Here is a 26,870-nt window from a genome sequence, read left to right on the forward strand (position 1 = left end):
TAGCTTTTAATTGCACATAATGTCTTAAATGTTACTAATATTTCGCTTAGGTATACCATCTCCGCTGCACAATACTATAACAGGCACTTAGATCTTAAACTTAACATTCTGCTTCGCGTTCATGCTCTCCATGCTGACCTGGAAGTTGAGATAGTCGCTCTGGATGCGGGCACACACTGAAAGAAATGTGTTGGGTAAACTAAGTTGGGACTGAGGAGCGCTTTGACTGTTACTATTGAGATGTGCTACTTACTTACAGTGGCAGTGTTCATTGCGATAGAGAGTTTACTGCTTAAGTACTTCCGATAGTTTGTACAGGGTGCGGGTGAATTTACAGAGCCCCTAGGGATCATCGTACTGTTCCAATTTGATATAAGCAAGTGCTGTGATAGAGAAGCGGCAGGGCGAGATGGATAGAATAAGTGAGTAAATCGCTTAACACTGGGAAAAATTCGTTCCAAGCATGCGAAGAGTTCTCATAAATTTGGAACAAGTCCAAAACTCAAGAAGATACTGACTTGAAATGCAATTTTGATTATTATTCTATTAGAAGAAGATAACTGAGAGTGAATATTTTGAATTTGAAATATTTTAAAATAACGTAACAATATTAAAAAACCATTTCAGTCGAAATTAAATTGATTACTGGTGGGATAACTGAAGATCAAAGTTTTGTATCGCAAGCTACTACTTTTCCGTTTATGTTATTTTAAGCCCCTTTTTATAAATTTGCTATCAAGATTGGAAAACAGAAGTGCTTTTCGTCCAATTGTGGTTCGGAACTTATCTTAAATGGTTGTAATGCCATAAAATACTACAATTAACAAGTTATTTAGACACCTAATTATTCAGCTGACTAGCATCTCTCTATAAGAAATCCCTTCACATTCAAAAACTTCAGAAAGAATTTTTCTCAGTGTGAGGTAACTAGCGTGCGACAAGAGGAGTCAGCTGGAGGAGTCGTTTATCATTTTGTATATATACAAATGCGTGAACTCGTGTGGGAGGTGGGTGGTGGATGGGCGGGATAGTGAGGATGGGTAGGAGGAGCTCCAGACAGGAAAAGGGCTTGGCTCGCATTAGGGTGACAGCGAAAGTGGGGCAGTTGGTACACAGGTTTTCTACGCGATGTGTATGTATGAGCGGGGGTAATGAGATGGCGGAGCCACTTTCTCACCCTTCTGCAGGTCCATGTCGTCCATTTCGGAGTTCTTGATCTGCTGCAGCTTCTCGCGGAACTTCTTTGTGATCTGCTTGCGCTGGTAGTCCGCCTCGATTTCCTGCTTGGTGCGCGGTATACGGAAGCGAATGCAGCAGCATACCATAATCACTGCGGCAATGATTCGATTAAACTGTGTCCAGACCGAAGCTACAGCTATGATGTACTCACTTATTAGGAGGAGGACACCCAGAACGGCGGCGATAATGTGCCACACTCGGAAGCCCGCTATGACCACACTTTCCAGCCACATTTCATCGAAGATATCCGAATCGTCATCCATTTTCCGCTTGGTTTGTGAGCTCTGTCAGGTGCTGGAACCGCGGAGCTGCTCCCAAAACACGTCCGGCTGCCTGGCCAATCCAGTTCCTACTGCTGGCCCAGGAACTGGTCCGAACTGGCCTGTCCCACCAAATAAGTTGGTAAGGGAGGCGCGGCCCAACACACTCCCTTCCTTCTGGAAAAATAATTCGCGGGGTGTATCCATGTGGCGGCAAAATGGCTAACTTGTAAAATAACAAACAATGGAGCCATCCCCTCCTGTGGACAAATGAAGCCTGAAACTAGAAAAGGCAATGATAGATATTTTACTAGACACAGGGCAGGATTGCTTCGGATGGAGGAATCTGGAACACCTTTGTCCTTACGAAACTTGCAATAGTTAGTCCTTAACAACTAACAAGTTCATGTTCTGAACATAAGGTATATTTGGAAAAAACGATAAAAACCTTTTTTAAAAACCTTCATTTGATTTTAAAGTGGTAAAATTATACAGTTCCTAAATATCTGTATAAAGTATTATGAACAAACTCAACCTCCTTTGTAAAAATCCGTCCCTGGTACATTGTGAATATGAATGCTAAAATGACAACAAACTCGACTCGAGTCCAAGAAAATGGGTGCGGTGCCGCATGCCTCAGGATAAAGACCCACTCACTTTACATACCGCAAGGATCGGGGGCGCAACAGCGGGGAATCGCGGGGCCAGGACAGTCCTCCCCCAACAAAGGACAACATGCAAGTGGTTAGTTAAACGGGCATGGTCACCTGCTGGTCACACCCAATTGGTTTTGTTACTTTCCGCGCTCGCTGAGATGCTAACTACTAAGGTCTGGGCGGGATTTGGAGGCGCCGGAATATGGCCTAATGACTGTAGAATGAAGGAATTGGCGTCCGGTCTTATGTGTGACTGCAATTACTCAATCAGACTGAGGGGACGTGGTCCTTTTGTCCCTTTATATACGTCTTCCAGATAAACAATTGTTATGAAGCCACTGAGGAAAGTCTGCTGGCTTACTTATAGTTGTTTTGTGATGGCGAATTTTAATAATATTATTAAATCTTAAGTAAATAAGAGTAAATCACAATTAACCGCAACTTTAGCGGATACTGCAATCGGATGTCTGGCAAAATTGTTCATAATTTTCCTGATCGGATATAAAACGGAGTTCGATGATGCTTCTAGATCCATTAGCATCCATGATGAGGACGATATGGTGTGCGAGCAGGCCGAGAAGGGTGCCCACTTGCCAGTACCATCTACACCATCTACCACTTTTTTTATTCACTGAATGAGAGTTTTCCTGGAAGTAATCGTTTGATCAAAACATTTATTGAGGTGTTAACTTAGCCCATTAGGTACATACGTTTCGAAACTCTAAACTTAGTTTTAAAGAACCGCGTAGTGCTTATCGAAAGGTGGCGCCACCTGGAAGGACGAAACTCGCGATGGCATTGGCCGAACCGTTCACAATGGACCCCAAAATGGCACTCGCTGGGATTGAGGCGCTTGCGCAGGAGCACTCAGTGTCGCCCCAGCGAGTTGGGGCAGCACTCATTCACCTACTCATTCAACAAAATGTGTGCTGTGTGCTATCCCGAATCAGTTTCAGTTCAGGCTCTCGTTCGGTGGCACATCGGTGGCGCTCGTCGCAGAAAAGGCATGCAGAGAAAATTTAGAAAGTAGTTGCTGAAAAAAGCAGAGCGCAGCCAACCCAAGCAGAGGAACACTGGGGGAAAATCGAAACCGAGGGGCGATTATATTGCGAATCGGATGGATCATATATCCGCGCTGTGGCATTATCCTTCGGATCGAATCGAGGCGAAATCGAATTGAGTCGGGCTCGGGCCAGTGCCAGTGTGTGTGTGCTAGTGAGTGCCAGTTCCGAGTGTGTGTGAGTGTGCGGAGTACATATGTAATAGGGCCATGAAGTTTTATTGAAAAACGAGGCAGAGACAAGGCGAAAGGCCATAAGAATTGGGCCCGCAGCCCCCCGGAAGACCCCGACACGCCCCTTCGCAAGGAGTCGCTGTGTAGCTGTGAAAAAAGCGTGCCCCATGCAGCAGAACTGTGCCCATGTGGCTCCGAATGGGAGGAGTCGCCCATTTGGTAACGGTAACGTCGTGCAGCTGAAAAATTCCCAATCAGAAATCTGTTGAACGAAAATCGAAGAGGGTCGAGTAAAAACCTATATGTACATACATACATACATATATGCATATGCATATGCATATGCACCTCCAATAGTCGCGTATAAAATAAATCAGAAAGTACAACAAATTGCTCAACTTGCTGTGTGCGAAAAATCGGGCCAAAATGTGCGAGCGTGTGCGTAAAGTGCGTGGGTGTGTGTGAAAGGTGTAAAAAATGTACATTCTGTGAATTGGCCACATAAAAAAAAGAGGAAAAAGAAAAGGAAAACGAATACGAGTAACGAGTGTAACGACAGACGTTATATTCGGAGGCGATTCGTAGTTCTTGTTTTTGTTGCCACTTCGTTGTTTGCCCGCAAGAGGAAGGCAACAACTTAGGCCCCAAAATGCCCAGAGATCTCGACTCCGGCTCCAGTTCCAAGACCGATTCCATAACCGATTCCGTCTCCGCTTCCGGCACCAACTCCGGCGAATCCGGGGTTGGCAATAGCTATATTCCCGGGCAGCAGCAGCAGCGTCAGCACCTCCACCAGCCTACTTCGCGCCCACCCACGCTGTGAATCCCCACAAATCTGACTCAGATTCAGATTTAGATAGCGATTCAGATTCAGATACAGATTCAGACAAAGATCAAAGTCCAAGAATCTCCAGCACCTACCTGCAAGCGCCACTGCAATTAGACGCATATTATCCACAAATCAATATTAATCACCAAATCAGCAAAGTAAGCACCGCTTTTCGTTTGTTCGAGCCACACACGCCAAACATAAAGCCAATCAAAACCCATAGAATGCACATACGAGCGCTTTTGTTTTGACCGCCAAACGTTGCACGCCTATCGCCGCCAAATAATCGATATTCGATTGGTAGCGCTTCGAAGGGGTGTAGCTAGCCATGCAATGCGGTTTCCTCCTCGTGAGGTCTAATTATTGAGTATTTACCATTATTTAAGTTGCATTATTTTGATTTTTCTTGAATTTTAAATGCATTGCAAAATTATCGCAAAGTCCACGATAGTTTCGATAGGTTTTTGCTTATCAGAAGGCCAACAAAGTTCGGTTTAACCAGCAGAACCAGGCATATAATATATAATATCCAACTCTTTTATTTGTAAGTGCTTGATTACAGTTTATATGTGGGCTTAAAAATAGAATACTAAACCTAAATGTAAATTAGAAAAATGTGGTACCTTTTTGTTGCTTAAGCTTTCTGATTTTGTAAATGGAAATAATCTTCTATATTGTTATAGTATATAATGTGTTTTAACTAAAGAATTAAGTAGTAGAAGTGAAAGATTTTATATTTCATTAATTCTGTTCAATAATGCCACCTATGCTGATTTCAACTAGGGATTACTTAAAAATATTAAACTACTACTCAAGTTGGACATGCTATGCGATTTTATTTGGCCTAATGGACTTTGGTGTAGATAATGTGTTTTTTAAGTATTGCTCTTGATTATAAGCGTTTTCATGGTTAAATGCTTTTAAACAATTCGTTTAATTTGCAACTGAACTTTAAAATTAAAAATAAATTTACAATTCCACTAGTCAAACACTGGATTTTTCACTTGATCTTATACCTTAGCTTAATAGCATGCAATTTTACGACTAATTTTTGATGGAATCCACTTTAATTTGGAATACATTTCTGCGGCAATAACAAGTTTAAAATAGGCGTCTAGGGCAATTTTCTCTGTATTTCGCACTTTTCGCAGAGTGGCGTCGAACCAAGAAGGCTGTTCGAGTAATGTTTGAATGAAAAACGTGAATGTACTCTTCGCTTGTGTTGGTGTCCACGAATGGAGAACGTGTGTGTATGGGTATGACGTGACGTCACATCATAGGAAGATAATTACTGTAAAAATTGTGTGTTAAGGCATAAAAACAAAATATTAAAAAAGAAAATGCATACTCTTTTAATTATAGTCAATATGATGCAAATTATTTTTGAAATCGAAACAATTTGTGGAACTGAAATCATTTACGAGAATATAAAAATATTTCCTAATTGAAGTTAGCTTGCTGTTAAGTTTCGTTACTAAACTTTAGCTAATTAAAAATACCGCACGGCTTACGATGTTTAAATTAAATACCGAAAAGATTGTGAAAAGCGCGCGAAGGTGAATTTCGTGGTACGGACCCTATATCTGTGCTCCTCTAACGCAAGCGTCGCTTACGGGCGACCCAAACGAGCAGCATCGTGCCGTTGCCTCGCACACTTCACCTCGGGATCCAATCAGATGTTCAGTGCCAACTCGAACGAACGCGTCGAACCAAAGTGACAGCGCTGTGTGTTCGACGTCGGATGTCGTGGGCTCTATAAAGTTTACTCTCCCCACAAGTCAGTGAATGCGGTTGAAATCAGTCGTAAAATACAACAAAGGCAGCGCAGCAGTCTCGCAAATTAAATGTAATTAAGTGCATTTAAGTTTTATACCTACGTGCTTCGATTCCCAATTTTCCTGTCAACAAAGCGCCGAAAACCCCGTGCTACCCAAAATCGCGGCTGTTCTCGCTCCTCTTGTTTTAGGGAATTTCGCGTGTGCTGTCATCGGAATATTCATTGTGTTGCTGCGCGTGTGTTTGTGCGGAGAGCGTGGTAGAAGCTCCACCACATTTGTTATGTCAATAATTAGCAGCCCCAAAAACGAAGCCAGAAATGCGTTGAGGTTGAGGCGTTGATCAAATGGGAAGCACTCCCGGCTTGCCCCGCTTTTCCCGCTCTGTAAATCGCCAAAAAAACTGCGCTTGGCCATCACGTGGAGAATTGATTTTTTGCCAAAAAACGCGACGACTTCATGTGTTCTTTCTTTCCTTTTGTTGGGAAATCCAATGGGAGAGCGGGCTCTGTTTTCCAGTCCAATTGGATTATGCCCGGCCGGGCTTTGTCCAATTGCCAGATTCTTGTTGGCGCTGCTGTCTCCTCTTTTTGAATTACATTAAATATTTAAAGCATATGCAAATTTGAACAGTGGCCCCGTAAAAGGAATAAAGGACCTTTACCTGGCCGCGTCCTCAACGTGCATCCCCCCTCCCCCCCGTGGTTCTTGTTCTTCTTCCTCGGCTCCTCCTGTATCTGTAGTTGTTGTGGTTGTTTTAGTTGCTGCTGTGAACCAGATGACACGCCTTCGGTTTCCCAGTTCCCTGTTTGGTCTGCCAGAGATGAGAGCGAACTAATCTCTTTCCAAATATATTATATTTAAAACCCCTTTCTATTTAAGACAGTTTATTCTTAAATATCAAAATAACCATATGTTATATATTTTAACTGGTAGTTTGATTGCGAATCTTGTTCTTTTCAGTTTATATTTTAAGTAAATACAAATCAAGGCATCTGAACCAACCAATGCCACCCGTCTTCTCTGGAATCTAATTTCAATTCTTTTAACAAAAATTCTGAAGAATGCCTGCCAAATCCCGATATGGTAACAACTTAGCTTCGCCCGGGGCTCATCTCTATTTGGCGGCCTTTCTTCGGGCTTCCAGCGCCTTTAGTGTCGTGCAAATCGTTTTTGTGGTAAGGGGTAACCCTTCTTTTTTCGGGGGTCTGTGGGCCTGGGCCTTTTCTTTTTGCACTTCCTCGTTTTTAGTGTTTTACTGCTTACCCAAATGCCGACACCCGAAATCACTCACACTCGTCGTGGTTTTCCTTTGCAGCAGCTGTGGCTTCCATCTCCGTGCTCCCATTTTCCACGCCTTCTCCGTTTTCCCCGATTCAAATGCATTTCGATTGCTTCGTTATGTGAGTGCACTCAACTTGGGAGCTGCGTGTGTGTGAGTGAGTGTGTGTGTGTGTGGAGGAAGAGGGATTCGTAAACAGTGTTTTCCTTGATGCCATGTGTCTGTAATGCAACGGTTGTCTATCCTGCGCCGTCTCGTGTCTTTTCCTAGCTGCTGTTTCCATTTCGCACGAACGCTTTCCCGGCCCAACAGTTCCATGTCCTTGTCACCCCTCAAAAGCCGCCCAAACACCCAACCACCCAACTGCCCCTTGCCCCGCCCCCTTTTGGCCCACTTGGGCGACACGTGCTCATTATGCCGCTTCAAATTTTACTCCACTTTCCGACTGTCGCTGCCGTGCGACTCCTTCTGCGGATGTTCCTTGAAACAACAGTTTGCTTAAGCTATACGATCCAAAATCAAAAGGGTGAATTTTTTAAGCCTACATTTAGCTACATTTATCCTTGATCAACAGGATATAGGCATGTCCATCTGTTGTCCGTCCGTAAGTTCGTCCGTTTCAACGCAATCAAGTCTCTCCCTCTTAAAACTACAATATCTTAATGAAACTTTACCAAAAATTGTTTAAAAATAAAAAGAAAAAATCAAAAATGAATTGGATTAAAATCGGACGAATATAACATATAGCTGCTATAGGAAGAGTGGGAATATTAATTGAAAATATTAGAAAATAAATCATATCTTCGTTGTTTTTCACCATAAATACTTCTCTACTTTTGGCTTAAATTATTAACTTACATAAATACACATTTTGTTTAATGTACAAAATGCCAGCCAAATCAACCAGCCATTTGGAGCAATACAATCAAAGCACGCTATTATGGCCCGTGACCAAATGTTGGAAGGGTCACCTCTACTACCTCTGGCTCATTGATAACCATAACAATCTTGTTTGCTGTTTGCACTTGGCAATTAAAAACTTGTTGATTGTGGGCGCTCCAGTGCTCGTACTCTGGGTGGTGGTACTCTAGTGGCAACTACCCACAATATGGGATGATTCCACACAGCCAAACTGCAGCAGCCGCCCAAGCACTAATATTTGATTTATGTGAGCTAGTCCATGGTCTGTGGAGCCATAAAAGGTTGTTTAGGGAGATGAGATGATCGCCCTTGGGGCTGACTGGTCAGTAAAGACCACTAAGACCACTTCCATTTAGTTGCTTATTAACGCTTGGATACTTACAACCGTGTATGATTAATAGCACTTGTTCGCCAAAGACTTGCACACTTATTTATTTTGATTTTTCAACCCTTTTCTGTACTTAAAATAGCTTAACTACTTAGAATAGATATATATATATATTTAAGTTCTCTTTCGTAAACTGCTATGTGCTTTAGTATAAGTATTGTATGATGATACCTGTCCAATACCATGGTACAATATCTAACCAATAATTCTCTATATATATCTCTCTCTCTTTTGTTTTGCAGTTGCTGATAACGTATACAAGTGGCAATAACAGAATAAATTAAGCCGGAAAAAAGGTCGAAAGGCCAAAAGTGAAATCCAATCCGGTGTGAAAACCAGTGCAAAAGTCAACAACTTGTGGGAGTCGAGCGTTCGTCCTCGAGTCCTTGAATCCTGCCAGTGTGCTCAGTGCTTTAAGTGTGCCAAGTGTGCGTCTGCGTGTGCGTGAGCGTGAGCCTGTGAGTGCGTCCGGGTAGCGGAGAAGCCACAACGTCGTCCACAAAACCATCGACGTCCACAGCCGCCGCCGCCGCTGCTGCTGCTGCCGCCGCTGCAGGTTCGGGATCGGGACAAGGTTCGGGAGCGGGTGCGGTATCAGGAACTGCTCCAGGCCACCAGAGGAGCGGCGGACGAAGCGGCCAGCGACGTCGCAGTAGCAGCGGTAATCCACACGCCGGCACAACGAAAGCGACCAGTGGCAGCGGTGGAGCTGGCAGCGCCGGCGGAGGAGGAGGCGGCGGCGGCGGCAGCGGTGGAGGCGGGGTCAAGCAGAGCGTCAGCCGGAACAGCAACATCCGGAGCAGCAGCTCCAACAGCACCATGGCCTCTGCCAACCATCGCGGTGGCGGCGGACGCGGTGGAGGTGGCGCTGTCGCCGGTGCCGGAGCGGATGGCAATGCAATCGTGGGCCTGCAGATCGGCTCCGCCTGGTTTCAGCGCAAGATCAACCTGAGGCCGCAGCACCGCGGCGTCCACCTGGTCACCGAGGAGATACTCCGACAGATGCCGGAGCTGGCGCACTTCTCAGTGGGATTATGTCACATGCAAAGTGAGTGATTTCAATGATTTTCTATTACCTCATTGCTATCGAAATGTTCGAGCTAATTATGTTTGGGGCACTGCCTTCCTTCCAAAATCATATCGGTTACCAAGTTTTCGCTGCTAAGGTTCCACTTTGGCCATTTAGCATATCCTGGCACTTTTCTGGCGGCCCTCACAAGTGATTATCCGGAATCCGAGGCTCAAATGTCAGTTAATCGTGGGGTGGCAGCTGGAAAAGCGCTCTTCAATTTTTTTTTTAGCCACCACCTCATTTCCATCGCATCCATCTTATTCCGCTCCCTGTCGATTTATACACTTCGAAAAGCGATTCACAACTAGGAAGCAGAGCTGGAAGAAGTATGCTACTTTACTCCCACAGAAAAAGCCACCCATAGGGGTTTTAAGACTCTGGCAATGGAAAAGTTTCCGGACATTACATTTTCTTGTGCGGATTGTATTTCTCGGGGGGAATCTGGCTATGGCCAAGGCGTTTGCATTTAGCTAAAAGTTCAGTTTGACAAACAGCGAAATGTAGAACTTGCATACCAAATCAGCACAAATTGTCGTTGAATTCGGCAGAGGAGCTGCCGAAACTTGCAGGATGGCAGCATTTGAATGGGCGGCTGCTCCGGCTAATTTGTACTAGTCAGTAACTAGGTTAAACTACCCAGATAAACTGACTGACTTCTTGGCCCGGTCACTTCTTTGTGTCCTTCGCTGGAGTCGCGAAAATTGCGATTGACATTCGAAAATAGTCCGACTTTTGGATGACCAAAACGTGTGCCTGTGCCGATGACCCACATTAAGCAGGTCTTGGCAACTTAATGTGCTTGAATCAATTTTAATTCTGCGGACGGAGATGTCTTGTAGAAAAAATTAGTTATGAATGAACAATTTGAGACGCTTTAGGACAAACAATGATTAAAAGTGCATCACAATCGCATCCGTAAATCAACGGCATGTTTAAGCCTCGGACCTAAAGTGCAATATCTCGCTCGACAGGATGTCTTCACACATCAGACGCCAAGCGATTTGAGTCCCTGTTCAAGTTTTATATTCCACTCCTCGGAATGCACTCGCAATAATCTCCGGATTGCAGTTCTGCAAAGTATTTCTTTTCCTGCGCTGCCGTGGCTGCTCTTCGCACACTAATTCTCGCATGGAATCCCCGCCCCTTTCATCCTCTGCGGACAGCAGATACACTGGAAATAACTATGCATGCTTTGAAATGATTGTACATAATAACTAGCCGAAGAGAATTACTAGTAAAATAGAGGGGTATTTCAGAACTGAAATGGATGTAATAGGTAGGAGATAACGCATTCGATCCGATTAGATATATAAATTCGTATCTGTATGAATGCCGAAAACTCGAATACTATCAGAGTTAGAAAGTTGGGAGTAAGCACAGTGTCTCCTACACAACGCAGGTGTGTTTAAAATCATCGCAACGCCTAATTAAACTCCCATTAACTGCAAAAGCTTTCCCATTAACACTGCTTCAGTTTGAAACTGAAATTTATTTTACTAAACTGCTTGGCGTTGATCTAATTAGACAATTCATTAAAAATACAGCCATTACTCAGCGTGGGACAAATTTCTTAGTATTATCACTGAACTTCCTAGTATTTATAGTTTCCGAGATCTCGACGTTAATACGGACAAACGGACAAGGCCAGTTTGACTCGCCTTATGCTCCTGATCGAGGAAATATATATATACTATATATCTACTATATAGACACCGTATCCGCTTTTCTGCTTGCATATCTCCAACTCCTTCGCCCTTTAGATGAGTGCCGGGTATCTAGTAGTCGAGGAACTCGATAATACCCTTTTTGTCCAGTTCTTATTTCTTGTATTTTATTTTAAAAGATCTTTTTGTATATAAAATGTCGTACTTTCAATTACATTTTCAGTAACCTTTTTAAAATCCTAACAGGATTAAATTAAGTGTACTTGAATTGATTTTTGCGCAGTGTATGCCAGTATAGCACTAAGTTGATGAGCAGGCAGTGCAAACAGAGAAACAACCTCCGTAGTTGGCTGCCTTGGAGGCAGCTTCTTGTTGACAGTTCGCATTACAATGCCAGGACGCGCTCCGTTCCTCCATCCTGTAGCTTTCTGTGTCCTTCTCTCTCCCTCTCTCTCGTTTTGGCTTGGGCAAATAAATAAAATCGTATCATAATGCGCTGGCTTTGAGGGTTGAGGGGGGGGGGGGGGTTTAGCCGGGAGTTGGCCTGACTAAAGTGAAAAGCAATCGTCGTCTTAGTCGCAGTCGTCGCTCATGTCTGCATGTCATGGTCTGTGGCTATGGCGTGTGAGTGCTCGAGGCAAACTTTTTTAGCCCCTCCTCACTGCGATTTGCTACCTCCATGTCAGCCTCCAGTTCCATGGCTGTGCACGGTTAGAAATATTTGTTCTTTAATTTCAAAAAAGAGTTTATGCCTTATAATATTTTGTATAAAATGCTATGGTAAATAATCGTAGAGTAAAAGGCTATACAAGATTCGTTGAATTGTGTGTTAGAGTTAAGTGTACCGCATATATGTTCTTGATCAGGATCACTAGCCCAGTCGAACTAAACCTGTCCGTCCGTTGTCCGTTTGTCCGTTTGCATGTCCTTATGAACGCTGTGAGCTCCACATATCAGGGGGTTTTCAAATTAATTGACCGATTCAAACATCTATATTTTCTAAAAGTGGATGCGTGGCAGGATGGATGTTTTAAGGATTTCTTTATTTGTATATTTAGACAAAGCAAACATTTATGAATCACATTAAGTATGTGAGCTTGCGATTACTTGACCCAATAGATTCTTTGTAAATATTTATACTTAAATAGTTATTCTTGTTTTAAAGCCAGAGATTTAAGACCATTGTATATATATCAGCTGTAACGATTTTCTTCAGTGTGGCTCACACAAATCGTCTTAGCCAGCACATTGCAGGCAGGTCTTTATTATTACGAACCTTCGCTCTCGCTCGCTCTTGCTCTCTCCTTTTTTTTTATATTTCTTTTGCCAAATCAGAAGCACGTGTGTCCCTGCCCCTATCCCCGTGCCTCTTGCCCCACACAATGCCAACCCCCCCCCCCCCTTGCTGACCATGCTGTGTGCGTGTTTGTTGTCTGGGGTGCTCACTGTACGTGTATTGTTTTGTGAACTGTAAGCGGAATCTAATTGAGGTCAAGACATGTTTATTGATTTTCTTAAAAGGACTTCCTAATTAGACACACTTTACTGAGGGAAGCCCGAGAACCCCCCCCCCCCCCCCCCCTCCCATTCTGCGCCACGATTTAATGCAAAAGAGTATGAAAATTCAAGCAAAAGGAAGGCAGCTCCTCTTCTCTTCAGCTTTTCGGTCCCAAGGAAGGCAGCAAAAAAGTTAATTTCGAGTCAAAAAAAAGGGAAAATAATTTCAAAGCAACCTTGCCATATGTTGTTGTCTTTTACTATTGACCTCAATAGCCCCCATTTTCTGCCGCCCCACCCCCCGTTGTTTCTATGGGGAAAAGCACAAACAACAGACAAGATGACACACAAATCACAAATACACAAAAGTGTAAGCCAAATGTAAAGGTAACTTGTTAAACACAACAAAGAGTAATGGAATGCAGGGAAACGCTAAAAATGATATATCCACCCGGGCACCGACTTTTACACCTGAGCCAGTCAAATATTTCCCCTCCACAGCCTGGTTCCTTTTCCCGTTTCCCTTTCTTTTTTTTTAATATTGATATGTGCGGCAGGAAAGGAAGGTCGTCCGCTTATAGAACCGACCCCAATGGGGCCACCGTAACCCCAATGTGGAGGAGACCTCGGAGTCACCATGGCGGTATGTGTATTTATACTTCTGGCCTGGGTCAAGCTAATTGCCTAGGGGCAGTTGATGATTTGTTTGGGGTTTCGCCCGATCTCACACATACAGACTGGATTCGCAGGAAGGGATAAGGTGTGCAGATCCTTCTGTCTTTGAGTTTAATAAAATAAATCCCTTAAATTCAAAATTCCTTGTATCAAGTTTAATATTTGTATTTTACGGAGCACGCCCATTAAGCGTGGAGTTAAAGATCTTTACGATGATTCCATCCATGGACGACTTCGTGGAGCCGCAGGACTAGTCGATTTCTGTGGGGTGGGAGAAGGAGAAGGACACTCTATAGCAATTTGCTGCATAATCGCAGGATCATATAAATGGCTCAACTTCAATTTATAACCCGAGCATATTTTTCAGCCAACCGAAAGAGCTGCAAGGAGCACGACACGAGGGAAAGGACTCGCCAGAGTGTCCTTTGCGGGGGAGCAACGCCAAATAAATCAACAGCCAGCGAAAGCGAAACCACTTGGAGGCGTGGGGCTCCTGGAGTTGGAGCTGGGAGTTTTGGGAGCCTTCAGCATGGCGGATATATTTCTGTGTGGGCGTGCTCGGTCATTTCTCTTTGCGCTTTCGTGACGACAGGGAAACTGCGAACGAGGAAAAACAAAACGTGGAAAATGGCGAAAATGGGAAAAGTGGAAAAGGACAACAAATCGTGCCATGTGTGTGTCATACTTGGGGCTTCCGCCTTTTCTTTATTCTTTATTCTTTATTCTTATTCGTTTCGTTTATTCTACCATTTCGGCTTCTTTGGCATTAAGATTGCCCGCTTATGAACCGCAAAATGCTGCGCTACCCAATAAATCAATATTATTTATGCAAAACGAGCACGCCAAAGGTTTTCCTTGCCGGTGCTCCTGTGGCCCGCTTTTCCCATTTTTCCAATCGTATCGCTATGTGCTTGAACTAGTTTTACTCGGTTTCCTTCCGGTTCTCCAGCACCTGGCATTGAAAGCAGCCCCGATTTCTCTCCGTGATCGTTGAGTTTCGGCCTGGAGTCTCGGGATAAGCACAAAACTCAACGGCTATGGAAAAGAAGGTTGATGAATTTAGGCATTTCCTTTAGCATTACATTATGTAATACACATAACCAACCATCACGTGATATTCGAAGGCGTACTGTGCACAATGGAACCAACGTCCACTTTTGTTGGCAAAAAACTTTACTCGGCCAGCTTGAAAGATATTGACAACAATCTTTTTATGTGATGTGTTTTAAGGCACACAATATCATGACAGATATATCATTTTCCAACTTTGTTTAAACGTTAATTTATGAAACCTTAAATAGTAATTATTTATTTAATACTATAATGATTCCAACATTATAAAATCTACATATGTAGGATTATTTTGCATTTATATATCAAAATATGTTTAAGATGTTGTATAATTGTATTTTTAAGTACTAAAATATAAACCTTAAACTTTAGGAGCTCGGACCTAATATCTTAACAATGGCGCCCTCTGTCGGAATTCTGAAAACGTACCATTGAAGATTGGTCTTTTGTTGGTAAATTCTTAAAAGACTTTTTCGATAACCGACGTTTGAAAATGGGGCTTGGGCAACGAATATTAATAATTAAATAGCTCCAATAACTTTATATTTTATTAATAATTGGGAGTGTTTCATTTGCCTTGATTCAATAGCTTTCTAAAGTTGCCTTTTCTCCTTTAAAGATCTATTCAGCATACATAAGTGTGGAACGTATAAAATATTGCTTTAAATATGATTTTACCTCTACTATCTGTTGAATCCGTCCAAGTATGGCCTCCAATTCCAGCATATGTATCATCCTGAGGTTACCAATGAAACGCTTCTCGCAGCCTGTAGTCTTCTAGGACCCCTTTGATTATCCTCAGTGGCCAGGACGTCATCCGCTGCTGTGCGTGGTGTTTGAGTGTGGGTGCGTGTTTGCATGAATATATGAATGAACACAGCCAGCTGAGCTGAGCTGAGTCAAGTCGAGTTGTGTTGAGTCCATTGTTAAACACTGGGGTACTCTTCGCTGGTGTGTGTGTCCGTTGCGGTTGTGTGTGTGTGTGTGTGTGTGCAGTTGGGCGGTGGGGGTGTGTGCCCCAGCTTGTGTGTGCCGTCAGAATGTTTGACTTTGTATAATAAAAAGGCCTCTTTAAAAACATTAACAACTTTTGTAGTGCCTAAACGCCTGCTACATGTGCCCAGGACACGGGCACTGCTCCGCCCACCCAAAGACACCCAATGCCACCCACTCTCATTCTCACCCACACACAGGCAACTAAACATCTAAACAGGCGGGCAAAACGATGCCACCTGCTACTTAAATATGCGTGCTACACTGAGAGAAAAGGTAGAGGCATTGTGAATATAACAAATATGTATTGATACATACAGAATAGTTAGCGAATTGAAGTACTCATACTATTAGACCAGCTTTTTATTAGTTTTCCATTTCTAACTGAAAGTGGTGCATTCTTTGCATCGCACAACGCTTATTAGCGCTCTGGACTCGTTGGCAATGGGAGTCGCAGGCCAACCCATTGGCCACAGGCCACCTCCTCCCATTCGTCCTGTTGGCGACCACAAAGCCCATGGCTAAATCATATTAGAGCCGTCCTCCGGTTGGCCACCGGCTTAACGCTCCGGAGGAGTCTTTTTAACGCCTCCTGCCCGCGTTCCATTGAATAAATGGTGTGTGGTGCATGGTGTATGGTGCATGTGCTGTGTTTGGCGCAATGGGAAAAGTGTCAGTCGAGTATTCCAGGCGGATGCGCCAGTTGAGGTTGAGCGGTGTGGAAGGAGCTGGGGACGCGGCACAAATGTCCACGGAATGCGGACAAAGAAAGAGAGGGCTTGCGGGGCGATGACAGAGACAGGTAGAACTCCAAATGCCACTCAAAAGCTGCATTGCATTGCAGACATTCACAATTATGCTTGGACCATTAGCATATTTAAAGCGGCGAAAGTTAAGGGCACTTGGAGAAAACCATGAGGAATACCCGTGGCAAATAAATATTTAATAGATATATATGAAAAGTGAACAAACCAAAATCATAAACTACACCTACTAATTATCCTTCCTTCCATATGCATATGTGTTTTTTTTTTTGCCATGCTTGATTCATGGACATCCTTGCATCCTTGGCTTGCTAACTTGGTGATAAGTGAACTTTTTCCTTCATGCCTGCTGCTCCTAATCGATGGATGTTTTCAGGCCAACCAAGTGGGGCGGTCTAGATTCGCTCCTCGCCATCGCCATCGTGCTCGTCCTCGTCCTCGTCCCATTTCTATCCTCATTCCCAATCAAATCCCATCCCGCAATCAATTTGCAAATTTGCTGTGCCCTCCCCGCGTCAGATGTCAGTTTGGTTTCATTTTCATTTTCATTTGCATTGTCCGAAAATTTTGTTTGTGGGTAATGTTTAAATTCCTGATGCCATTTACACATGTTCAACATGACATAATCGCCTCGGAAATTATTTAGAAAGAAAGTGGGTTGGGTGTTGCGTTTCCCAATCTCTCGCCATGGCCTGGCCCCCTTGAAAATCGGAACTTGGACATGTGTGTCCATATCCACATATATGTATATTCACTGTGTAAGTCTCTGCTCGGGGCCGGAAAATTACATCTTTGGGATTTGATAATAAACTAATTTTCGCTCGGCTTCTCCAGCTGCCAGCAGCTTTCTCTTTTATTCATGAATACGCAATTAGTGTGCAAATGCGAGTGTTTCTCGTGTCGCCGGGCTATTTGTATTTACATACACCTATCTATTATTGAAACTAAATTCATTTGGAGTTAAATATTCAATTTGAGTCGGCTTTCATTGCATTGGCAGCTGGCCAATTGTGAGCCGCCAGAAATGCAGGCAATTATTGTTCAATTTTCGACTCGAAACATGCTCATGTTTTGTACCGGGCCCTATCATAAATTTTTGTCAACGAATTCTGTTTCAAAATGGCAAAACAAATCGGTTTTCGGAGTGGAAAAACTGCGATTGTATAATCTTTTATACATATGTAGCTTACCGTTGTTGTATGTCAAGAATTAATTAATTTTTGACATAAGTACGCCGTAATGGCACAAACTAATAAATTATTATATTATTATGCCATATTTAAAGTGGCTATTAGGGAATATGCTTGGGGTATTTTTTTTTCCAAATTCATTGGCCTTTCCACTCCAGCGGATGGAAAATCCTGCCTGGTTAAATTGGCCGCATCATATCATGTCTAGTCACATAACTTCAGATGAATTCATGATGCCCTATCATAGTGGCATACACAAACATGACGAGTGCGGGCCCGCGGCTATAAATTTTGACTAATTGGCGTTACAACTCAATTGAAAATGCATGGAGCGTAGGAGCCAACGCCTCGTCGTGATGGTCTAATAACTGGGGCTAATCATCATAAAGATTATTATTAATCCCGCAGAAAACTAATTGCCTTTGTATCTGCGCTTGTTGTGCTTTCAGTTCTTCACACCTCGGCGAGTTTAGCGCTAAACGAAAGCTGGGATCCAGACGTCAGGTGAGTGAGTGAATCTGGCGATTATGCATCCTATCTGAACTATTGTCTTGCAGAGACGACATGGAGATGATGTTGAATAAAATAGTTCCCGAAGGTTTGCCCTACAGGCATTCGTGCGAGGGACCCGATGATATGGTGAGTATTTCTTAACCGGACACAGCCGTACTCCTTCTGGGACCTCATTCATTAGAAATCAATTACAATTTATTGTTGATCAGGATCACTAATCGCGTCAATCTAGCCTTGTCAGTCCGTTTATTTCGTATGCCTGTCCGTATATACGTTGAGTTTTTGGAAGCTATATCGGCTAGATAGTAATCTCTTCGAGTAAATTGTGTAAATTCTTTAATTGAATTCTTCTTGTGTTGCTTATTGCATAAGATAGCACCTGATAAACAGTTTAAATGCATCTCGGTGAAAGTTTCTCTGCTGCCGCTATGAAGTAAGGCAGGCGTATCTGATAGACGAGACCTTTTGTTTTCTGTTGTTTCGCTTTGAGTACTGTAATAACCAATCCAATATCCTTTCAGCCCGCGCACGTGAAGGCCTGCTTCCTGGGCAGCTCCCTGACAATCCCGATCACCGACGGCAAGCTGTCGCTGGGAACGTGGCAGGGCGTTTGGCTGTGCGAGCACCGCGACCAGGCCGGATCCCGGAAGCTGGTGATCACGCTGACCGGATGTCCGCGCGAACAGGCCCGCAGCCCGCTGTCACCCGTCTCGCCGATCGCCAGCACGTCCAGTTAGGGGCGGCCTCGCTCCACCCGCGACAGCCGGTAATCGCGGGGGAGCGACAATAATGCCATCATTTCGTCGAGGCGGCTGATACTGCAGAAGAACTTGGCTAAGGCGAACCTGGCGCAGCAGCGGGCGGCAGCGGTGATTGCCGCCGGTCGGGGGGGCTTGGGCGGTGGTCACCAGGATGCCCTGGCGCCACCCAATATCCCCGGAGTGGAGACTAAGACCGGCCGCCTGCTGCTCCGCCAGCAGCTGCACCTCAATCTCAATCTGAATGTGCAGGAAACGTTGCGCGATGGCGTCGATATCGATGATGTGGACGAGGATGTCGACGAGGACGAGGACCTAGACCTAGACCTAGAAACCGTCACAACAGTGCCTCTTAACAATGAACAACTTAATGCTAAGGTCACCACCACAACATCCAGTTCATCAGCAGCGAGCAGTGCATTAGCTAAATTCAATCGCATCATAGACTCCACTTTGGAGCGACCACCAGTGGCCGTAGACTACTCCGGACTGCCCCAGCTGAGCAGTGCCACACTGCAGCAGCGCTTCAACCTGGCCTATCCGGAGTTGGTGAACCAACAGCAGCAGCAGCAGCAGCAGTTGCAGCTGCAACAGCACCACCAGCAACATGATGCGACCAAGCAGATCAGCAGCCTCCAGGGGAACCCCCGATTGGATCGTGGAACGGACGCCGTTGCCAGCACTCCATTAACACTTCAAGCACCCAGAACTCCAGCAACGGCGACGGAGGAGCAACTTGATTCGGGGCATCCCCATGACGACGCAGACGTCGTCGACCACGATGATCATCCCCACCACGACGAGGATAATCAAACGAAACGAAATGATGTGCATTATTTGTTGAAACAGTTGAATAGTTTTAGTGATATAGAAGAAATAGAAATTGTTGATATGAAGCAAAGAGGTCAGCGGCCGCCGATGGCGTCCAGTTCGTTGGCCACCATGATGCCGCCGCCCTCGCCAGCACCGCCGGCATCGCCATCCACGCAGTCACATCGACTGGGTCCGCGGTTCGCCTCCTCCGGCGACAGTTCGCTGGTCCTGCCGCAGCACCAGTTCGACGACTATCTGTTCGAGTCCTGCCACTACCTGGAGACAAACTACTTTGCCGCCACATACCGCACTGCCATGGTCGAGAGCAGCTCGCACGAGTTCCGGCCCTCGACCAACAGCAGCTCGAACAGCTTCGAGCTGCACGAGATGGAGCCGCCCAGTGTCATCTGCAAGGCGGGCGTGCCGCCTCCACTGGTTTCCAGTCACCCTGGTCATCCTGGTCATCCTGATCATCCGCCGCCGCGGTACCAATTCGAGTACCAGGCGGAGACCCGGCTGACCACCAGTGGGGTGCAGACGGAGCTCACCGTCGAATCGCTGGCCAAGATGAGCAACTGCAGCGGGAGCAGCTCTTCCTCGTCGGCGACGAGGGCTCCTCCCTTCTTCCGGTGCTGCTACACGCCCATCGATCGCTGGCGGGAGAGGAGGCAGCAGCAGAAGAGCTCCTCCGCCTCCTCGTCCGCCGCACAGCCGCCCAAGAACGTCTGACACTGGGCGTGGCAGTCCACTTGGAGACCCAACATGTGCCTGGCTAACTTAGATCAGGGATGCAAGCCAAGGGGAATCGGGATGTTTTCGGAATTCACAATCATGGTTCGATTTAGTGGGTCATGTGAAAGTTCTCTACTTGAAAGTGAAGAAGATATCAAAAGCTTGTGGGGATTGGAATTCATATCCACAAAACAGCTTTCCAAAATGATTTCAAGTTCCAAATACTTCCCTCAAAACTTTTGTATCTAAAAAATAATTCTACATTTTCCGAACCACTAGCCTTACGAAATATGGATATGATATAATCACGAGCGGCTTGCATCCCTGTTATATTTTGGTCGCTGTTCTCATTTGCGATATCAACAAGAGATTCCATTTCGATCGACAGTCGATACACGAGTCATGAATCATTCATCACGAATCCCTATCATTCGGTGAAAGTTCATAATGTACAATTTATATATGCTAAAACGTAAACCAGAAATGTTAGTAAACAATTTTTATACACACATCACAGCCACACACAGACAGTCGCACATTTTTGCAATACACCAAAGTAAATGATTTGGAAGTTTGTATAATTACCTAAGAGTTGTTACATGCTCAGCAGAAAACCAGGATAGCCACAACTAATGATTCCCATTAAACTTCACTGGCTTTCCCTCCCAGCAATCCAGCATCCCAGCATTTCCCCCCTGAGCTAGCCAGGTTTTCCGCTGGGCATCTACCTGAGCTGAACCCAACTTAGGCCTAATGTTGTATTCGAAATACGAAGATATTGTTAAAAATGATTGATGGCAAGAGGGGGCGATAGGGGAGGCGAGAGCTTGTATAGTAAGTTGATAATTAAATAGCATTATGGAGAATTGTAGAATCACGTTGAAGGTGGCCAGATCAGCAGGACGAGGGCACTTTTGTTTTAAGCCTATAGTCTACAGACTGTAGATTCTAAACTCTAGATTCCGATTCTCTCGGCTAACCAAGTCCAAGGCAACTTGGGCAGATATCAGCGAGCGCCTGGGGAAACCGAAGGGGAAACGGACACAAAGCAATTGTTACATCAATTAGACACTATATTCTGTTGACCTATCGTTTAACTCGATTATTGTTTCGGAAGATACGCATTTAAGGAATTGTTGTTAGAGCACAAGAGATACAGATACAGATACAGATACTGGCTATGCGAGCAAACCGAATAGGACACAATTCAACTCTAAGCCAACCAAGAGCAATATTAGTTCTAAAATCAGTTCGGATTCGTCAATTCTGTTGATAGCATATGCAAGTAACTAGCATAACTAACATACATCAAATATATCACTACCTTGAATAAGCCTTGAGATCACGCTTCGGTTTTTCGCAAAATAAATATACATATATGAACAATGTATGCGCATTGGAACACCTCTACTGAGTACTGGAGTTTATTTCACCAAAAATTTCCGCTGCTGCTCAATCGATCAAAGGAACTGAGACTCACTCTGGTTTCAGGATCTTCGGCTGAGTTCTTCCAACTGCGATCTGAGAAAGTAGCAAAATCAGAAATCCGAGGGGAAACAAACATCACGACAACTGAAATGAAAACCAAACAAATGCCTTTAACCTGCCCACTCCTCTTACACTGAAAACAAAAAACAAACAAACAAAAAACACAATACGAAAGTAGCCCAAGAATGGTGGTAACCAATGTTGGTCGATAATGCGCTGAGCGAAACGCAAATCACTGTAAATCACGAGCGAAGCGAACTAATTTATTTAAAATATACATATATATATATATATCAACACGTTGATTATGTTAATCATTACGAACGACATAACAAATAAGTTGTTATCAAGCAAGGAAGTGGGATAAATGGGGCAGAAAATAACGTTAGAGTAACTACCTATTGTTGTATTGTTTGTTTTATTCGAAGCGCACGAAATGTAATAAACATTTAAGTAATCGCTAGAAAAAAAAAAAAACAAGAAAAAAGAAATGGAAATGGAAAAGGAAAAGGGGAGGGGTGGGGAAATGGAAAGGAGAGGAGAGTAATAAACCCTTAGCTAAAGTGAAATTTTTGTAAACTTTTTGATATGTGATGATGATTTGGATAAATTAGAGCCACAGAGCAAAGAATTATTACCTTAACCTAGTCGTAGATATTTAATCTAATTCAAATGAGTAGCGCAAATGCCAGCGGGCAAACCCGAAGGGAACTAGCTGAATTCTAGGCAGGATTAGCATTTGGCCAGTTGTTATGCAATAATCGTAGTCTCGGCCAGCCGAAGCACCAATCCAGGGCTCCTTCCGGCATCGGGATCATCCAGATAAGATCTACCCATCTACCTACGTATCAATCTATGTGGATCCCATCCGATACGATGCAGAGGAGGGAACTGTTATTAGCAATACTGAATATCCGTGGCAATTCAATTGTGTAATTGTATTAGACGAGGCATTGATAAATCGTAGGAGCGTTTAACTAGTTAAACGAACCGAAGCGCAAATGAGATAGGAACTCAAAGCGATCCGATCAGAAATGAAATGAAATTACTAAGTGTAACTAAGCGAGTAAGTAGAAAATATTCAATTGTAAATAGGACTCATTTCCAGTCGTCTCTTGGTTTGTCGATTGACTTCGATTTCGATAGAAAATTATGCGTTAGCCATGATGGGGAAGATGATGTGCGGATATACATATGCGGAGTACATATGTAGGTATGGATGATATACATATGTATGTATGTATGTATTACCGGACACGAGTAATCACACACGAAAAAGCTTTAATTAATTTAATTACCGGAAAGGAAACCAAGTGAACGTACTTGTTGCAGCAACAACAAGCTATGTATTTACAATACTCATTTTTGATATCATTCCCATTGGTAACGTACGGATTCCATTGTAGATACCTATTGAGCAGCCAGTAATTAATTAACTAGTCCGCTAAGTCGTCAATGTCGCCTAATATATTGCATCAGAAAATACAATAACAGAGCATTTTAGCTGTAAACCAATCCAGAGAGACAACTAAAAAAAACCAAAAAAAAAAAAAAACAAACAAACAAACAGACCTGGAACACCCGAAATCCACTTAAGACAAGTAGACACACACACACACACACACACACATATACATTCGACACACTAAGCTTTTATAAACTATTTAACAAGAATATATATATATATATATACTATGGAAAATAATAATCCTGCCAAGTAACATTCGAATACCTGCTTGAAGAAGATACACCCGCTTTTGCTAAGAAACCAAAAATTAAAAAAAAGAAACAAAACGAAAAAAAAGTTAAGAAATAAAACCAAGATTTAATAACGAGGACGAGATGTGCAATGAAACCAAAAATAGAGACAGATCTAGAAGAGATACTATGGCTAAATACGATTTTTATACTTTCGATAAAATGATTTTTTATACTAAACGTAAAAGCTCTTTGGAACACGGACGTGGCGATTTCAGAATCACTTTGATTTGGGTCAGGAGATAAAGGTCATATTATAGTTATTATACAAAGATATAGTATCCGTACATTATACATATGTGTAAAACCCTAACTGCAACTATGGAACGACAGCACAAATTTTGTTGAACGCGGGGTGGAGAGCGCCCCGAAAAAGCTGACAAGTGGAAAACAAAAATCAAATACTGACTAAAGCAGAAAAATCGTTTTTAAGTCCAATTCTCAACACACACACACACACACACACCCATACACACTCACGCAGCAACATGAAATCAAATATATACTAAATATATAAACATTTATGTATATATTTAGCAGACGAGTAAATAAACCACACCCGCGCACAAATCGCTCACATAAACGAATTACGAATTAACTATGCTTTGTAAGCCCAAATAGGGTCAAAACCCAAATTCACGACCCGCAGCCAGCGAGGATCTCTAGCGGAAATGTCCACAATCTTAGCCAGCGACAGCGATTTTTGTATGAGCAAAGAACTAAAATTTGTAAATATACATATATGTATTTCTTGATTTTATCGAAAGGCAAAAGCGACACACTGAGATCATTCGAGTCCTTATAGTTTTTAGTTTTATCCTAATTGCAACCGAAACTCTTTTCTATCTATATCTAGCCAGATATCGGAGTACATAAGCGAGAGCATACTTTAAATGGAAAATTATAGCAAGAGTAATGAACAATGTCAACTACAATAAATTAGCAAAATGAAGGCGGGCGGGCGGAAGTGAAGGAAAGGGAATGAAATTAAATATTAGTGCAATAATTAACAAATTATTCGGTAAAATTAAAATGGAATACATCTAAGTAAACGCTTTGTAAAATACATATAAACAATTTATTAAATGGAAAACGGAAAATGGAAAACAATAAAAGCGAATAAAACCCAAGAGGAAAATGAAACACTATTGAGTAATTAATAAAAGCATTGACATTGACATTGACACACGTGATTCGATATCTCATCTTATAAGCATAAATCAATAAGATAACAATAAAGAGAAATTAAAGAAAATGCAAAACGAACGTCTTGTTCTTTACGCTTGCGCTACTTAACGAGTTACATTTATTTAACAATAAAATTGGCATTGTCATTAGCTTTAGATTTTGAGCATCACGAAGCTCTTCGCATACTTAAGTGCTACAATTGACATTACGGCTGCTGCATGACAGTGCGGATATATTTGAGGACGTCCGGATTGGACAGGATGTGCAAGTGGTCCACGTTCTGGAGAGCGAGCGTGTTTATAGGCGCTTTAGAATAGCCCGCCCAATATTTGCAGGCTCGCAGAGAACGCTGGTTAACGGTGCCGTCGCCGAGACCCATTATCAACTTGGGCGTTTCCCCACTAATGTCCGATTTCTTGTACTGCAGTCTATTGTGTGAGCAAAAAGGTAAATTAGTTAGATTCCTTTCCGCTACAACTGTGGCTCAACTCACCTCTCGACCGTGTCGATGCCTTCGCCATAGAGACAGTGCAGTTCCACATTCGGTGGATCGAAGTTTCGGTTGTACCGAATCGTGTCCTTGCGCATTTCCCAGCCCGTCATGTAGTCGAGGTCTTTGAAGAACTCTTCCAGCTGTGCCATCGTATAGTTTCTGCTTGGAGTCATGGCGAGCACCTCGGTTGGCTTCCAAAACAGTGGCGAGGGCAGCAACCAGGCCGTGGATGGGTGTGTTATCTGTTCCGCCTTGAGGATCTTGGCACTCAGGGCGAACGAGTCGAGATCATCGCCCATGGCAAACACTTTCACAGCCTTAAAACTTCCCGCCCAAACTCCCGCCAGGCTGATCATGCGCTTCACGTATTTCGCCTTCCATTGGAGGGTTTGCTCCTGCAAGAAAACCAGGGTCATGAGACTGCCCATGCTGTGCGAGATGAAGGTCACAGCCGACTGATTGTTGGCCTCATAGGAGTCCTCCACCAGCTGCTTGAGATCGATGAAGAACTGTTGGTTCTCATCTGTAATGGGAGGAGAAGGAGTAAGATGTGAAAGTAGTTCGTCAGCCATTCGGGTAAGCTAAGCTCACTTGGCGCTTTGCGGAAGTCATAGGGTGCTCCATGAATATTTTGTTTGCGAATATATCCAAGTTTCACCAGCTCATTGGCTATATCCTTGAAGTAGGCTCCGGCGCTGTTCTTGGTGGGATCGATCCACTCGACCACCTCGGGATTGCCCCAGCCGGGTATCCTCGTCTCCACACCAGGAGTGTTGTGGGTGGTCCTCGTGACCTTGTCGTAGTACAGCTTGACATTGTCTATCCAACAGTAGACAATGGGGATGACCAACTGCTCCAGATCCAGCCACAGGTTGTACCAATCGTGGGTCTTTTGGCAAATTAAATAGGGAGAGTTGGGCTTATTTAGCCGAGCATCCATTTGGGAGCCTCCGTCACCGGGTACTGCAATACAATAGCGATACTGTGAAGCTGGATGACCTTAAAAATTAATCGTGTCCATTGTACTTACCGAATATCACTGGCGACAGCTTGGGTTCAGGGGGGGCAGAAGGATTATCATTTCTTCCATGCCATTTGCTAAATGGCCAAAAGCACTCGCCCAGGGCCAAGAAGGTGGTCAGCAGGAGCAGCGAAAGCACTCCCGATTTGAGCCTCATTGTGCGTTGCGTTGTAAACAAAGCAGGAGTGGCGACTGACTACTTGGAGTATATAGCTCGCAGGTTATCGGATCGCGCTACTCAATTGACGCCAGATAAAGGCCTCCTGCGCATAAACAAGTGAATCAGCCTGCCGAGCTTTCTTTTGTGGTAATTGTAATGCATTTATATGGAGCCCTTGTGGTCTGCGCACTTTCCGTCAGCTGAGATTTGACCTTTAAACTATGTGTGTGTGCGTATGTGTGTATGCGGAACTTCGGCGGTCGCACTTCCCTGCGCAAAACGACGTCAAGAGTGGCTGTTATTGTTTTAACAAAAGCGTTGGCTTTGCAATTTTGTTGTTTTCTGCCTAATCTGTATTGTTGTTGTTGCGCAGTTTGTTATGGTCAGCGTTTATTTCTCCCCTCTTAGTAAACCATCCCTCTAGGTGTGACCAGGT

General features: G+C 43.7%; 3 protein-coding genes and 1 long non-coding RNA gene across 11 annotated transcripts, besides 3 other annotated features; 1 reads left to right on the forward strand and 3 right to left on the reverse strand.

The window, feature by feature from the left end:
• Positions 1–8: 8 nt before the first annotated feature.
• CG15130 (uncharacterized protein) lies at positions 9–1,563 on the reverse strand. 2 transcript variants are annotated; one of them, NM_001259175.2, is made up of 4 exons: positions 1,391–1,563; positions 1,178–1,330; positions 254–383; positions 9–176 (listed from the first exon to the last, which is right to left on the reverse strand). In NM_001259175.2, exons 1-3 carry the CDS (start codon positions 1,500–1,502, stop codon positions 343–345), a joined length of 306 nt encoding a protein of 101 aa, NP_001246104.1. In that variant the 5' UTR covers positions 1,503–1,563; the 3' UTR covers positions 9–176; positions 254–342. The 2 variants fall into 2 exon arrangements, with proteins under 2 accessions (NP_001246104.1, NP_610034.2); NM_136190.3 differs by lacking the exon at positions 254–383.
• Positions 1,564–3,101: 1,538 nt separating this feature from the next.
• On the forward strand, positions 3,102–24,808 carry CG31688 (uncharacterized protein). 5 transcript variants are annotated; one of them, NM_001273695.2, is made up of 5 exons: positions 5,928–6,064; positions 8,827–9,632; positions 17,960–18,014; positions 18,068–18,149; positions 18,545–20,847. In NM_001273695.2, exons 2-5 carry the CDS (start codon positions 9,404–9,406, stop codon positions 18,791–18,793), a joined length of 615 nt encoding a protein of 204 aa, NP_001260624.1. In that variant the 5' UTR covers positions 5,928–6,064; positions 8,827–9,403; the 3' UTR covers positions 18,794–20,847. The 5 variants fall into 3 exon arrangements, with proteins under 5 accessions (NP_001246105.1, NP_001260625.1, NP_001260624.1 ...); NM_001259176.3 differs by lacking the exon at positions 5,928–6,064 and adding an exon at positions 3,102–4,376 and having other exon boundaries at positions 18,545–21,726; NM_001273696.2 differs by having other exon boundaries at positions 18,545–24,808.
• Positions 11,239–11,364: a mobile genetic element.
• Positions 11,414–11,465: a mobile genetic element.
• On the reverse strand, positions 14,167–15,604 carry lncRNA:CR43607 (long non-coding RNA:CR43607). 2 transcript variants are annotated; one of them, NR_048019.1, is made up of 2 exons: positions 15,242–15,604; positions 14,167–14,527 (listed from the first exon to the last, which is right to left on the reverse strand). It is a non-coding gene; the product is annotated as a long non-coding RNA:CR43607 (long non-coding RNA). The 2 variants fall into 2 exon arrangements; NR_048020.1 differs by lacking the exon at positions 15,242–15,604 and adding an exon at positions 14,598–14,664.
• Positions 18,220–18,326: a mobile genetic element.
• Positions 24,637–26,867, reverse strand: CG31683 (uncharacterized protein). 2 transcript variants are annotated; one of them, NM_165330.3, is made up of 4 exons: positions 26,284–26,867; positions 25,845–26,216; positions 25,254–25,776; positions 24,637–25,188 (listed from the first exon to the last, which is right to left on the reverse strand). In NM_165330.3, exons 1-4 carry the CDS (start codon positions 26,429–26,431, stop codon positions 24,966–24,968), a joined length of 1,266 nt encoding a protein of 421 aa, NP_724265.2. In that variant the 5' UTR covers positions 26,432–26,867; the 3' UTR covers positions 24,637–24,965. The 2 variants fall into 2 exon arrangements, with proteins under 2 accessions (NP_724265.2, NP_001260626.1); NM_001273697.1 differs by having other exon boundaries at positions 24,845–25,188.
• Positions 26,868–26,870: the final 3 nt, after the last annotated feature.

This window comes from Drosophila melanogaster, chromosome 2L, assembly GCF_000001215.4.
Source record: "Drosophila melanogaster chromosome 2L".
NCBI lineage: Eukaryota > Metazoa > Arthropoda > Insecta > Diptera > Drosophilidae > Drosophila > Drosophila melanogaster.